This window comes from Musa acuminata, chromosome BXJ1-11 (assembly GCF_036884655.1).
Source record: "Musa acuminata AAA Group cultivar baxijiao chromosome BXJ1-11, Cavendish_Baxijiao_AAA, whole genome shotgun sequence".
Classification (NCBI taxonomy): Eukaryota; Viridiplantae; Streptophyta; class Magnoliopsida; order Zingiberales; family Musaceae; genus Musa; species Musa acuminata.
In genome coordinates, this window is record NC_088337.1 from 4690811 (window position 1) to 4707184 (window position 16374).

Here is a 16374-nt window from a genome sequence, read left to right on the forward strand (position 1 = left end):
TTGTTGTAGATCATACAAAGAAATCTCGGTTTTCTGCAGCATATTGAATGTTCTTTTTCTTTCAGAAGCTATGGAAGTCCTGAAGAGTTTGGAATTGGTCATTATCAGTTGCTGGAGCACCTGTGTCTTCTAGTAGTGGCTTGATCACCAATCCCATGGTTCTGTGTCGAATGAATTATGTCATTCTATGAAGGTCTTTTCCTAGTGAACAACAGGTAGGTTTGCATGATTAATCTCAAAAACAGCTTCCCATTAATGCATCTCAAACAATAATCATATAGAAAAAGGGGTCATGGTCTTATGCATTCACTTGTCAGCAGCACAATGTATCACTGTTTGTGATGACAAAGTTCCTCATTGCCCTTTTCTTTAAGAAGACACTAGAACTGAGAAAGCAACAGCATTTCAAGATAAAAGCATCATGTCAATTGCCTAAATCTTTAGAGATGCAGGTGGCTTCCTTATTCCAGACTTGTGAACTTCTTGAGCTGTTCACCAAGACAGAGAAAGAACTTTCATATAACAGGTGCAGTGTGAAGAAAGGTCTAAAAGCAAGCCCTGCCATTAATAAATTATGGCTAAAGACATGTCCTCCAAGTCAAAGGTCTGTAAAGTTTGCTTCTTCAATTGAATACAAAGTCACCTTTCAGTTTGGCAGAATTGGATATAATTTTCTTCTCTTCTCTCAAACATTTTGAATCTCATGTATCATCATGATTGACACCTATTGTTACCATTGATTGACAACACCATCAGAACTCTCTTCTAAGACTATATTTATTTATATATTTTTCTGATAGGAATCTCATCAAAGTTGTTCTTTTCTCATGTCCTGATTCCATAACTTGTGTAGCACCAGACTAGAAATATGAATCATAACTTGTGTAGCACCAGATTAGAAATATCTTGAAGCTGAGATGAGTCAGGAGTGTTGTAGGATATCTCTCTGCCTAACCTATGAGTCCTTTTGAGATTAAGAATATCTGGTGAATAAATGAGGAAACACTCTTGTGGCATTAGAGCTTCTTTGGCCTCCTCCACAGAAAAAAAAAAAAAAACAGGTATTTTTGGATTTACAAGAAGAGTATTATCGATCATCAATCAACCATTTCAACAATAACAAAGTTGAAAGTCTTAATTATTTGTGATGGATTATGTAAATATTTTATCATATATTTTGTTAAGTTTAAAATACTTAAAGCTTTATTTATAATTTTTATTAGGACTTATTAGATCTTCCTCTATCTCTCCTCCTATCACTAATATCAATCATTTTATCTCTTCTGATTATCGTATCCAAAAACTTCTAAACATATACCCATATCATCTTAAATTATTTTTGCTTGTCTTATTTTCTATCAATGCGAAATTTAGTTATCCACGAATAAAAATATTTTTTTCTATCTTTTCTATTAATTTAACACATCCATTTTAACATTTTTATCTCGACACACAAACTTTTTATGTATATTATTTTTTAATTATCTAATACTCAAATTTATAAAATATTATTGATCTTAGAATTATCTTAGAAATTTTTTTAATTCTTTAAAGTATCTAATGATTACATAAGACTGATAACAACCCTTATTATTTTAACCATCATAGTTTTACTTAAAGAATAATACTACCGATACCAATCTCAAGTATAAATGAAAAAGATCAAGGCTTACGTTAGGTTACTAATTTTCAAAATTTTGAACTCTTCCTGTAGTATTATTATTTTTATTGTAATATCTAAAGAATATCTTATTTTACACTTTTCGGAAGTACAAAATTAGATAAAAACATGAGTCAATAAAAAAATAAACTTCATTAATAAAATTACACATATATCCCTAAAAATAAATTATATAAACATAGGTATTTCATAGAAAAAATCCAAAAAGAGAAATTCTTTTCTATATATATATATGTATATATATATATATGAAAAAATAAGGGGATTAAAAAAAGGAAGGAGGAGTAGGAGAAGAAGAAGAAGAAGAAGAAGAAGAAGAAGAGTAGCCGTTGAACCGCCTTGTTCCCCAATTTAAAAGTTGCAAACCCACCCGACCAATCCTTTTTCTTAACGCAAAGAGTTCTTCTTCAGCCCCACGGCCGCCCGCTCCTCCCTATCATCTCCAACGTCTCTCCCTTCTCCCTCTGCCTCTTCCGATTCCATTCTTTTGCTCTGTAGCAGATTTGTTGCTGCTGCTGCTCCTGCAACGCCTCACGCCATGGCCTCTTCAGAGCCCACGATGTTAACCCCACTGCTGGAGAAATCCAAGTCGAACCGCAGCAGCAGCGACTCCCAAAACATACCAAACCCAACACCACCGCAAGTTCATCACTGCATTCCCTGCGCCGGCTCCGGTGCCGGCCGTCACAAGTCGTTGGCCGTCCTCTCCGGCCACGTCGGCTCCGTCTCCTGCCTGGCCGTCTGCGGCGAGTTCGTCCTCAGCGCCTCCCACGGCAAAGACATCATCGTGTGGCAGCAGCCCGACCTCCGAAGATTCGCGAGGTTCGGCCACGGCTCCGGCTCCGTCAAGGCCCTCGTCACCGTCGGCAGCCGCATCTTCTCCGGCCACCAGGACGGCAGGATCAGGGTGTGGAAGGTGTCGCGCGGTTCCGAGAACATCTTCCGGCTTACGGCCACCTTGCCCACCACCAAGGACTACCTGGGCCGGTTCCTGAATCAGGGCAACTACGTGCAGACCCGGCGCAACCACCGGCGTCTGTGGATCGAGCACGCCGACAGCATCTCCTGCCTCGCGGTCGATGGTGGCTTCGTCTATTCGGGTTCCTGGGACAAGACGCTGAAGGTGTGGAGGGTGTCGGACCTCAAGTGCTTGGAGTCGATAAGGGCGCACGACGACGCCATCAATGGGCTAGTCGCGCACAGGGGTGCGCTCTACTCGGCGTCCGCGGACGGGAAGATCAAGATTTGGGCGAAGGAGAAGAGCTCACATCGCCTGAAGGGCGTGTTGGAGGGTCACAAGGACGTGTCATGGAACTCGGTGGTGATCGTTTGCGAGGACGGCAGGCTCGCCTACGGCGGAGGCTCGGACGGGCGAATCATGGGGTGGCAGGGGGGAGAGGGGGGTGGAAACTGGAAGCTGGTGTGCGACGTGAGGGCTCATGAGATGAGCGTGCTGTGCTTGTGCGCGGCGGGGGAGTTCCTCTGTAGTGGATCGGCTGATAAGAGCATCGGGGTGTGGAGGAGGAGAGATGGGGGTGGGCTTTGCAGGGTGGGGATCATCGGAGGCCATGAGGCGCCAGTGAAGTGCTTGCAGGCTTCAGCTCACAGTGTGGGGGAGGGGTTTATGCTCTACAGTGGAGGGCTCGACAGAAGCTTGAGGGTGTGGTGGGTGTCAAGAGAGCAGGGTGAAGTGAAGAAAGTGGAGGGCAATAATGGTGGAGCAGAAGAAGCATTGGACAAGCTGAGCTAGCAGCAGCATCTCATGTACAGAAGCTTGGTGTTTCGGTCTGGAGATTACAGGTGCAAGAAGAAGGAGCATGATTGTGAATACTGCTGCTGAGTGTGTCCACCTCTGTTCTTGGTAGGATCAATTGTGAGGGTGAAATTTTGAGCATGATTTGTGAATACTGCACACTGCATCAGTAGATGCATTAAACTTGTCAAGCATCCAAATAATTTATTGCATAGGGGTTACTTTTCCTGAAGGTTTTTTTGATTTCTGAAATCCGTGTGCGAAGGAAGGCCTCTTCTCCGTTTGAAATTGGATGCCCAGTATTCATAAACTTGTTCTTGTTGTTCTGCGTTCATCTACTCTAGCAAAACATATAGGTGTATTTCTAGTAAAAGAATGCTTTTACTGTTAGTAGGAACTCAACTTCATTTGGTTACTTGGATCCTATTAGAATGGGAGTACTACTTTAAAAAGTTTACAATAAATTTTTATAATTTTAAAAATAAAATAAATAACCTTATTTATCCTAATATCGTTAGATAAAAAATATAACATATGATATTAATTACTGAATCAACATGAAAATGATGGATAAAAAGATAATTTTAATATTCCTTTCGTTTCTAATAACTTCATCAGTAAAAATGATAATTTTAATATATTAAAAAAATATATATATATTAAAATTATCTTTTTACTCATTATTTTCGTATCAATCCAACACGTGATGTCAAATATTGTGTTTTCATCGTAGCTAAAGATGTTAGAACAAATGAAATTATTTGTTTTACTTTTAAAACTATAAAAATCTCAATATAAATTTTTAAGTATAAAAGATAATATATAATTAGACCAATATAATACAACACGTGCTGTAGAGAAGGTCTTGTTGCAAAATTCTCTAAACATCCTTAAAAATGTAGACAATGGAACACACATGATGGTACGATCTGTTAAGTGTTTGTTTCCTCTTGTATTTCAATTCTTGCGTAATGAATCTTACAGGAGATTTCTGAAATGACCGGTCACAAATATATATATATATATATATATATATATATATATATATATATATTACCATGAAAAATTGGGGCAGATGACACTCGAGATGCATAAGTCAAGAAAAGTTTGGCTCGAAAATCCTGCTATGATGGAAGTGCAAGGTGAAGTATACCTAAGATGCATAATTTTGAAAAAAACTGACACGCATAACATGTTACGATGGAAGATTGGGCCGGATGACACCCGAGGTACATGAGTTAAGAAAAATGACCTCTGTCAATTAAAATTCATCACAACAACAGAGACCCAAAGCCTAATATCCTCGAGACACCTAGTTTGGAAAAACATGACTTACCGGAGGAAATATCAAATGCTCCCACGTAAAAAAAAAAAAAAAAAAAAATCCAACAATGTGCTTTGAACCCAAAAACCCTAAAGCATATTTTCGGAGGGGATAAATAATATGAAATATACAATCAACTAGCCACCACTCATTGCATCAATATCACATAAAGTCAATGGGAGAAAAAGAAAAAAAAGCTTAGACAACCTGACACCCTTAAGCCCATGTTGATGGGAGTTTGAGAGATAACTCGAGTCAATTATCGAGCTACCTTCTCTATGAAATATTCTTAAAAATTCAGGGGTAGCTCGGGTTAATTATAAATTGTCTCCTTTACAAAATATTTATATGGATATTTTTGAAAGTCCAAGGGGCAACTCAGGTCGATTACGAACTACCTTCTCTACGTAATCTTTATGAGATATTACTTTTCCTCGAGAGAGGTGGACCTCGATATTAATTTAAACATCAAAGAGATCAATAAGCTCTTTCTGACCTCGTCTTTGTGCATGTAACGAGTCTGAATGATTCGTCATATACGTATCAGGATTATATCATCCTGGTAGAGATGCTAATGATATGTTTTTCTAACTACTATTATTAGTAATTATCTATTATCTTCATGTAATTGATTTGTCATGTCTGTATTGATAAATTATAAAATTTTGATTTGTCTTGAGCTAACATTATAAAATCTCTTGAATCAATTTTTAAATACAAAACCAATGTCATCAACATAATCCATCGTATGCACGAATGCTTAACTTCTTCGTTTCTGAATTGTATATAATTCACCATGTTTTATAACATTTTGAATCTTGAATAATGATGATTTGTATGTCAGGAATCATGTTTTTCTGGTTTTATGAATTCTTTTGCACAAGGAGGTAAAAACAATCTATCATCTATTCTTTTATTTGATAAAAATAACTTTGTTTTCAAATGGCTTTGCATCATATAATTTTTTTTTCTAATTTATCTTCAGATGGTGTAAGAGAATATTACATATTTCATAATTATTTTCTAAGATCAATTAAGTTTCTTTTCCTGTTTTACATCAAGAAATCCATGAAATAATATTTTCATCTATTATTACTTGACAAAAAAAAAATTCAATGATATTTTATATTCTTCTACATTAAAAACTAACTAACAACTCTTTCTTCTACTCATAAGAATAATCTTTAAAACCATAGAGAATATTTTTTTCTCAAAACCTTCCGATCAAAACCTTATGAAATCCAAAAATCTCAAAATAAAAATCAAATTTAGTAACTTAAAATCTCTATTACCTGTCACATCATTAAAACCATACACATTTTTTTCAAGCCGTCCGATAAGAAAAAAAAAAAAAAGAAATAAAGAAATTTCTTGAGCTTAGCAATAAAGATATTTCCACGCCATCAAAGGCTATTATTCTCAAGGATATTCTGCAAAATACCACCTTTTTTATATTATATTTTGAAACAATTTCTTACATCTGCACAGAAAAAATGCATTTGAATTGGAAATTTTATCGTTTTGATGAATATGCTGCAGCGAGGAGAGCAGCTCCAATTCCTGCTCCATCTTCTGAAACCCTAAGAACAACGTTTTGGGCAATCTCCTGCCCCAGTATGTCTGTGATGGCTTCATTCATATATACTCTATACATGGAATAATTAGTATAAAGCCCTCTCTCGATTGCCACGACCGTTCTCCTTGGTTCGCCTTTGGTTCTTCCACTCGCGACACCGCCACTCCCATCTCGTCCTATTTTCTTTAATATACCAATTATCCCCGCTGCAGCTAACCTAGCAGCTCTTCTGGTAACCATGTCGCAAACTCTCACGACAATCATTTTTGCTTTCAAAGATAGACCGGACGTCTGACAAGATCCAGCAGACAATGTTAATGATTTCGACAGAGAGAGCTATGATTGAGAATGCTAACTAGAGGAACCAATGATGCATGCATGTACCTGCAAACTCTCTTCGAGTATCCTTCCAACTTCTCTCAAGTCAGGAGAATCATCTTCATGGCAGCCATCAAAGGTGTCCTGAATTATAGAGATGGGAAGTTATGACCTCAATATCGTCAACTTTTTGTTATTTTATGACACGGTTTAAAGAAACAAATTAGATGTCCGTAGCATATTTAACGTATGCTATGAGGAAATCTGAGAGGAGAAAGCAAACATGGATTACATACATTTTATTTACCAAGTTTCAAATTCAATGATTGAGATACAGACTTGAAAATTATGATTGTTGTTCCAAATAAGAGATATCAGCAAGGCACAGTAGGTCCCAACTCCTGAGTAGCAGTAACACTAGTTATCACAATTAATAAAGGCATCATTTATTCAGGGAAGAATAATGTCTGATGTTTACTGATGATAACTACCCTCCCAAATTCAATCTGTGAACCTAACTGCAGGTTATCAAGCACAAGGACTCATCATCAAAATGACTTTGTCGATAATTGTGTGTTACAGATGTTCCAGAAGAAGTGTGTGAAAAGGACCAATAGTACAAAAATTCTACAGAAGCACCATAAAATTTACCAGTTTTGTACATTAAGTTGGAAATGACATTAAGAAGGCTATATATGAAGTATGAAACAAGAACCAGAAACAGAGGAAGCACATTACTGGTCAACATGAAGTCACCACAAAAGGATGACTAACTGTAACAATTCATAGAGTGACCATACCAGACTTGGTTAATGCTAAGCAAAGGTTATCGAAAGCGTTCAAGCTATGATCAATGTTATAATTAATCATTAAAAGAAACTAAACAAACAGCCAAATGCTGTTTTAACAAAGCACCAAAATGAGCAAAAAAAAAAAAGTTCCCATTATTACATACATACAAAAACTTGCAGCTAATCAAATAACAGAGGAAGTTGCATGTATTACCTCTATTTTTTTCGATATAATGACAGCACCATACCCAAAGAAAATCACAATTATGTTGAAATGGATTAAACAAAAGAAAAGAAACAAACTTTATTAGAAGTACAATTTCTTTTAATTTTTCATAAATTTTTTGGCTTCAATGTAATTGAAGGCATCTTGCCTTGGTAGTATCAGGAATAAGCAAGATATCAAATGTGATTTTCTCAAGATCATATTGTCTTTTGTTTCATGCAATAATGCAAAAGAGGAATAATGCCAAACATTCATATGTAATCTGAGAAAGTTTGCCTCCAAAATACAAAAGATACAAAAGACATGGATTACCAACAACCAAGTGAAGTTGCTACTATAAACAAGGATATCAGCAAGAATGGATGCTCTAAGACCAACACCTTACCTCAAAATAAATGGTACAGAGAGATGATGAGCAGAATCTCCAAAAATATCTGACACCTCTGCAATCCTATGAAGAACCCTTCTAACGATTTCACCCAAATACATCCCTGAAATCATTTTTTCATACCCCTAAAAGCAAGGGAAAGCATGTCAAATAGCTTCTCGATTGAAGAAACTGCAACTATAAGTAAACAGAAATGAGTGACATTTCAATAAACTTACTTGATCATTTCGATTTGGACTTTCATCATCTAAAGCAATATCATAACAGGTCCTAGGTAGATGTGAAGACCAGAAATTTCCCCACTCCATATTGACAATCTAGTATAACATCAACATAAATGAGCATGTGAGCAAACTACTAGAAGATCATGTGATGGGAAATAATAATAATAACTAAAGATACCATGAATCCAGAGTCAGTAAGAAGTCCTTGATACTTAATAATTGCATCAGATCGCTCAACATAGCATGCATTGGTGCCATATCCAATTATCACTGCAGCAACAGTGTCTGCATCATCATAATGTCCGACAGCTAACGTGCCTACTGGGTCATTCACCTGCATAGATGGCAGAACATAAATCCCACTATTTAACTTAGGCAGCACACACGCACCACTATCTTTGATGTGCATGAAAATGAGCAGAGCAGTCAATAACAGGAGAAAAAGGATGGCTGCAAAGAATATGTTATTTTCCATAAGATTCTGGAAACAACCATAAAATAGTTTCCATTGTCTATCCAATCTAAGCAGTTATCCAAATTTCCGCGGTTTCAAATGCACTTAGCACACTCTTGTTTTAAGAAAAATCATGATTCTCCACATTTTACTTATCTGACAATTATCAAATTTATCTACCTTGGTTTGTGTATAGTTGCATATATTATCTCTGGAGTTGATTTCTCTCATCTTTAGGTCAATACTACAAGCCATTAGAGATTTTTTCTGGGAGCCAATAAAAGCCATTAAATTGCCATAAATTGAAGTTGTGGAAAATGTCATAACTATATCTATTACAAACCATGGAAGAGAAGAGAAGGATGTGTTAGAATCTGCTATTAGTGACCATAACAATAAATTGACATCTTTGTAACAAAAATGTAAATTATAAGCTGCTTTCCTACTGAGATTTCACAGAACATAATTGGTAAGAAGCTTCTTTTCCTAAAAGGATCACAAAGAGTGTCCAGAATGAGTACTAATGGCAAAAAAGCTGACAAATATGCCATAAGTACCTGAGCTTGTCATAAAAATCTAACCTTACGATTGACGAACTAGAAATTCCTATGGAATAATCAGATATCAATGTATTTATTTCATCTTCTGAACCTTAAATAGTTTATCTTAATTTTCACAGTAAAGGCAGTATCACCACAGCAACAGATCCCTTTTCAAAGTCATAAGCAATAAGGCAAATATTGCATATCCAAGAACTTGTAAGCCAAGAAGAAATTTAAGGTTCATATCTCTATACCACAGTAACTGAGATCTATTCCAGCCACAATAGAAAAGGTTTCAAATGAACACTAGAATTATAGGTAGAACTACAACAAGATAAAAATTGGATTACATTTGGTAAATCAGAAATGTTTATGGAACAAATACGATGAGGAAGCATTTATGCAACCATGACCAAGTAAAAACTAAACATATGGAAAATTAGCAATGAACCTAACGAGTCAAAACTATGGCACTAGATGGCCAATTATTGTCTTTTTTCACCACAATCAAGGAATGTGACAATTCTTCTCACCCAACATCATGTTCTTTGAAACCAATAATTACTTGTAAGTTACATAATAGATTCTTATAAATGCCAGTTGTTCAATCACTCCACCAACAACTCCAAATTCTTGGTCACAATTTCCAATAGTATGCCATGTTTTGTGTATGGATACAAGTACAGGGTTTGCCACCTGGCTGTGCTTATTTTGCTAGGTTGCAGTGTGTAATGAATAGTTTACTTAAGCTGCTTACTGTATTAGGTGACAATTTATGGTTTTACAAACTAGCAAATTATGTTTTCAATTGGTTCTGAAGAAATAGGTGACAGAAGAGTTGAAAGTTCTGAACTTCTTAATAGTTTAAATTGTTCAGAATTTTTGCCTTTAATTTTCTTAAGGATTTGAAAGTAGAATGTCCAGAATAGATTTTTTTTATCTTAAATTAATTTAGATCTATAAGATTAAAGCATTTATGAGATCAGCTATAGGTACAGTGGTCCTAATTAAGATTAAAAATATCAGGACATTTCTCCTGAGGATTTAAATTTTACTTTTGGGCGAACTCCTCAAGCCCTCAGTTCTTGATAATTGTAATAAGGCAACTATAGGTATTATGCCCGCACCCCTCTGCATCCCGCTATACTAGAAAATGAAAGGTGGGAAGAGAAGATGCCAAAGAAGCATAGACAAGTGTGTGCTTGTTTTTCCTTCCTTTTTCTTTGTTGAGATTGGTTTTATGGAGAGTGTCTTTTATATTTCCTTGCTGTCTTGCTTCCTAGTTCTGGTAAAATGATGGACTTGTACTAAAAGGCCACAGCATAAACTACTTCGATGACTGACTGTTACTCGTGCAGATTGGAACTTGAATCCTTGATACTAGTAGATATAACGATTTTAGCATCACAGTCAATTAAAGAATCTGTAACTTTGAAGGCCATGATTTTCACATTATGAAAATAGGAAGTTCTGAATCTTTTCGAAACAGATTGCTCAAATTTAGAGTAACGTTTTGGATGTTTGGCCAAATCAGTCCCTTAAGCTCCATTATTACAGAGATCTCATGGGCTTTATCTTTGAAATCTCCACTCAAGAATTTTCATCTTTGAAATTCTATCACCAAAATAGCTAATCCAAATCCTACCCTCTAAATCAGCCAGAAATCTATTACAACAACAATAACAAAGCCGTAAGTCCCAATTATTTAGAGTTAGCTACATGATTTTTTTGCCACTATTGAGATCTATAAAAAGTTATATTTAGTTAAGGTCAGAGTACTTAAATTTTTATTTATATTTTCTATTAAAGTGTTTTTAGGTCTTCCTTTATCTCTCCTCATACCACTAACATTAATTATTTCACATCTTCTAACTATCATATTTGAAGACCTCTAAAATTAGCCAAAAGTCTTAAGTGTCAAAATCTAATTCTCTATAAGATCAAAAGGATTTGAGTCAATCACCCTAAAAAATCTACCTTCCAAATCAGATCCTGTAAACCACACCCTCTAAATCCTAGGATTCAGATCAAGGGGTCTCCATAGAATTTCATATTATAAAATTATAAATCATCACCCATATATCACGTGCCCAAAATTTCCCTAGCTAAATAAAAATATTTATCCTTACATGGAACATGGAGAAATTCCAACTTCGACTTTGGATCCCTAGTTGGATCTTATGGAGTCTTGGGATTTCAAATCCCCATAGCAAAGCCTCAAAGTACTAGAAGAAAACCTAGATTCAGTAGTGTCCTCAGAATTCAAATGATTAAATATATCTTTAAAATGTCTGATAAAAATTACCGATATAATTATCATTAGCCCAACTTCTCCACATATACACAACAAAAGAACACTAAGAGCCAAAAAGATCATTTCCTTTTAAACATTGTCAAACCTATAACATCAAGCATTAAGAATCTGAAGTATCCATGAGCACATAATCTCACCAGATATTTAATACATGGGTTCAAGCTGACCATCAATTGATAATTATGGCCAACAATTTTCTTTCTGAACACGTTACTTCAAGAAAATTTATCCAAAAGATAGGTCAATGTGATTGTGTTTTATCTTTTGTTTTATTTCACTTCTTTTTGGGTGGAGAGTGGGGTTGGGGGGCATTCAATACCTATACTGAAGTAGTTGAATAAAAAATGGAATGAGGTCATTGCTCCCCTCACCATGCTTTGCTTCTATTCTTATGTGTTCTTTTAAATAGGCTGTAAACCCATCTCTAGTTTTTCCTACATTTGCTCAATATTTGCTGGAAAACCGGAGGATCTAAAATCATACCAAAGCTGCCACCTGCATATGCAATCCATTCTTCGACATGGCTTCCTCTAAACACTGTGAAACGTCTTTTCCAACCTAAATTGCAAAAGTGGATTCAGGTATTTCTAAATAAGCTTATAATACTTTGATAAAAAGAAGGCCAATATTAAAAAAAAAAATTCATCATGCAACCTTTCTTAAATTAATAAATGGAGTAGGTGTGGCAAAGTAAATTCTCATGCAGCACAACTTTAATTCAGCCCACCAAGACAAAGTAAACTACAAAATAAGCTACTTAGAAGCTACTCCATGTCAAGAACAAGAATTATAATCCATCAACATATCATTTAAGAAAACTAAACCAGATTCATTTGGAGTACCAAATCAAACTTCATAATAAATATTAGGTCAGATGAAGAGAAATTTCAAAACTCATCCACATTCATAATTACTTAAAAATGGTTAAAAATTAGCTATGTCATGTACAACTGGCTTAAAACAATAAACTGTTCTTCTAATAAAATCTCTCTAATTCAGAAGCAACTCAAAGTTAATTAATGCAGATTTTCATTAATGTCATCAGTTGATAATTTCACACACACGCATGTGCATTAGAGTTTATTTTAAAGAATCAAATACAATCTGACAAGTATATCCACCAAAAAACATCCAAATAGACCAATAGAAAATTGTTTAACAACAGTGCCTCAAACTTTAAAGACTTCCTGCTGGGTTTTGTTTAATCAGCAAAAGGAAGCACAGCAATTCTAGGCTTCTAGCATTCTGATGACCAAGATTATACATGAAACCCTATAATTTGATGGATTAAATCATAAATCATAGTGGTAAAATATGCATTGTGTTGACACCAATGCTAGTGCAATATAGTTGAAGCAAAATACATTCTAGTATCAAAAGTTTAATTTTTTTTAGTAGCCACAGGGATTGCCTCACTTAAATTATTGCTATCTTGCAAAATAAACATTCCATCAAATGTATTTTCAGTGTTTGAGTTCACTATAACCATAGCTACTCAAAGGTTCATTAGTGTAGGGAACAAATCTATTGTCCTCAAGGAACTACACAACATATATGCATTGACACCCAATAAAATATTAAGCAGATAGATCATTGTGAATTCTGTTGATTAACAGATTGTTCAAGTATAGATATAGAAAGGTACTATATGATCAGCTAGAAGCATGATAGAAGATGTTTGAATAGCAAGCCTGGACAACAGTTCATTTTGTGGCCCTTAAATTAAACCAGTACAGTTATCAGGAATATGAACATATGCTCTTAATGAGAACTCAACTTACAACATCTTCAATTGTAAATCCTTTCGTCCATTTGATAAGAACACCTGAAGAAACAGACAATTGTCTGATAGGGAAAGAAAATGTAAAACCAAGTTCCTTCTTTGAACCTGGTACTTGACCATTTTCTTCTCTTTCAATAAATTCTTTTAGTGTCAAGGCAATAAAATCAAAAAGTTCCTGTGTACAAAGATAATTACATTACCTATCACAGAACCAAAATAAGGGGAAGTTCCAAAAACAAGAGTTACAATTACCTCACTTGTACTGGACACCAATTCCTCGGGAATCCGTTGCTGTTCAACTTTGTGGTTTATGATCTTAGACCCATTACCACCAAGTTGAACCTTCAAGACTCTACAACTAGTACCTCGTAGATCAAGAGCATAGTATATGCCATCTTCATTCCTGCTTAGCCAGAGGTCCTCATTAGTAACAAACAATCATTTATTATGAGCATTGAAAGAAGTCTTCTTGTGAAGGATGAAAAAAAATTCCTTTTATAAAAGACAATTAAACTAGTTCTATATTTTGGTATCTACATTGAAGTATTAGTATTTGTTCGACTTTGAAGATCCAACTTCTATTGTTGACTCGATGAAGAACTAACTAATTATTCTGTTTATCTACTCTAATGTGTTGTAAATACTTAAAACTCCAAACTTCAAGAGTATAATTAAGTAATAGCATCTCTTACGTAGATCAATGATAATATTTTTGTTTTGAATTTCATTTTTTTCAGGTTTACAATAATAATTCGACTGGTTACTTTTTTTGTATTTGCTCAAGGTAAATCAAGAATGACATACTAAGTGGACAGACTCAAAGCCGACAAACACTGTTCTTTCGATTCCCTACTAGCATTTAGTATTCAATGCATATGTTTGAAGATCTACTATATTAAAAGAACACACACCAAGCAATATGCAATTTAAAATCCAATCCAAACTCATCAATAATAAAGATATTAAAAGGCAAATACATTTAGAAATAAATCTAACGACGACCTAAAAAAGAAAACGAAAAGGCTATAAAAGCAACGAAAATAATAATACAACAACCTTCTTTCCACGGACAAAAGACTAACTGTGTTCAAGTATAACACCAATAACTAAGAACCACGCGAGGACATTTTACCAATGCAAGAATTAAAGCTCATATCTAAATCACGGAGAAAAGATAAGAGTCGCATCGATATAGGAATCCAGGCAGAAACAAGGACACCCAAAACACTCCAAGATCTTTATCCACACGAGAGAAAGAAGAAACCCAAGCAGGAACCTAAACGGACAAAGTAAAAACGACGGATGGACATCAAGTAGAGGAGCGGGAGGCGATTACCCGTCCGGCAGTGTATCGACGAAAGTGAGCAGCATCTTGAGCTTACTCCCGCCATCGGAGGCGAGCCCAGCGTGCATCTCGACGACCATGGCGTCCACCACCTGGCGCAGCTTCCAGACCGGGGTGGCACAGTCCTCCTCGAACTGCCCCACCACCCCAACCACCCGCGCCCACCGCCACCAGCTCCGCGCCCTCCGCCCCACCAGCGCCGCCGCGATCGCGCACGTCACCACCGCGCACCCCACCGCCACTCCCAACCCCACCCTTCCCATCCCGATATCTCCCGCTCCCAACTGGCCACTCACTCCCCCCACCGACCGGCACGGCCACCACCGGCGGTGGAGTCCGGCTATCGCCGGCCCAAGTGAGAAGAGAAATGGAACAGAAAAGGCGACCGCTAAAGAGAGGGATAGAGAGGAACGCAGAGAGAGAGAGAGAGAGAGAGAGAGGTTTTATTTAGTTACGAGTGTGTTTTTCTTTTTATTTATTTATTTGTTTGTTTGAAGGGCACTGAAGTGTAAATTTTAAAGTTAGCGTGCGGGCTCCGTGCCCGTTCCTTTTCCCAGTCAATTAAATGACGGATCTGCCCCTACTTTCCTCGCGAAATGCCTGATGTGGACGGTTGTTTTGACCTCCATTACCCCTTTTCACTGCCCTAAGCTTGCGGGGGTGGAGCGAGCAACGCGAGGGTAGAAAGGGAAAACGACGCTGCGGCTCGTTCACAGTGCCGGAATAAAACAACAAACGCGGAGGAACGGCGACGGGAGCTGCGTATTCTGATATGAGCTTGCACCCTTCCCCCACTCCCCGTTGTCGTCCCCGCGGTGTCACCCGCGTCGACGTCCAAGAAACACGTGGAGCAGCGACGGGGTCCACCGGAAAGGAACGTCGGGTTTCCGCTGGTTGATTTATTTGATGCTACCGTACGAGACAGCTGTCCTCCGCTAATTCCAGCTAAACCCCGCTCAGAGCCGTACGATCCTATCTGTTCGTCCCCGACGCCCCCCCCCCAAAACAACAAACAAAAACAAAAACAACAGCTGGTAATATTAATTATTACTACTATAATATATATATATATATATAAGAAATAATTTTAGATCCCTCAAAAGGTTTTTCTTATAGAAATAATGATAATTATTGCTTTTATTTACGGGCAACAATAACCATAATGCAAAATTAACTTGTTTTAAGTTGATATAACGTTGATTGCAAATATTGATAGATAGATGACGAGGGGTTACGATAAGCGAGTAACTTGATGACATGTCATCCTATAAATTTTATAACACCTTGATTAGTTCTACATCGGAAATGGACAATATTAAGATTGATTTATAAGGATCTGATGAGTGTATTACTATCAACTTTAATTTAAGTATTTTAATCAATAGTTTGGACCAAACGAAGTTGATATACTAGTTAGTCCATTAAACCCGGGTCATGACATTTGGTATAAGAACCGATCTAACATTTAGACAGGGTGAAGGGACGGGGGCTCGAATAGAAAAGAACTACTAGTAGACGGAGTAACATTTGGGTAGGAAATTAATTCTTTAATTTTATTTGTTGGATAACCAAAATCTCAAATAACATTAATTGTTATAAGTATTTACTTTTTTTTTTGAAAATATTAATTAGTTGTAAGAATTTTAATGGTTGAT

At 36.4% G+C, this 16374-nt stretch overlaps 2 protein-coding genes across 2 annotated transcripts; one reads left to right on the forward strand and one right to left on the reverse strand.

Moving 5' to 3' along the window:
• Positions 1-1961: 1961 nt before the first annotated feature.
• On the forward strand, positions 1962-3661 carry LOC135596566 (protein JINGUBANG-like). Its single transcript, XM_065088615.1, has one exon. The coding sequence runs from the start codon at positions 2220-2222 to the stop codon at positions 3429-3431; it is 1212 nt and encodes a 403-aa protein (XP_064944687.1). The 5' UTR covers positions 1962-2219; the 3' UTR covers positions 3432-3661.
• A 2525-nt stretch (positions 3662-6186) lies between these two features.
• Positions 6187-15126, reverse strand: LOC103970509 (hexokinase-3). Its single transcript, XM_009384303.3, is given in 10 exon segments — positions 6187-6625; positions 6719-6777; positions 6780-6796; positions 8055-8182; positions 8276-8374; positions 8460-8615; positions 12075-12149; positions 13373-13549; positions 13627-13777; positions 14711-15126. Coding segments are annotated over 10 exon segments (1488 nt in total). The 5' UTR covers positions 14983-15126; the 3' UTR covers positions 6187-6271.
• Between the last annotated feature and the right edge of the window lie 1248 nt (positions 15127-16374).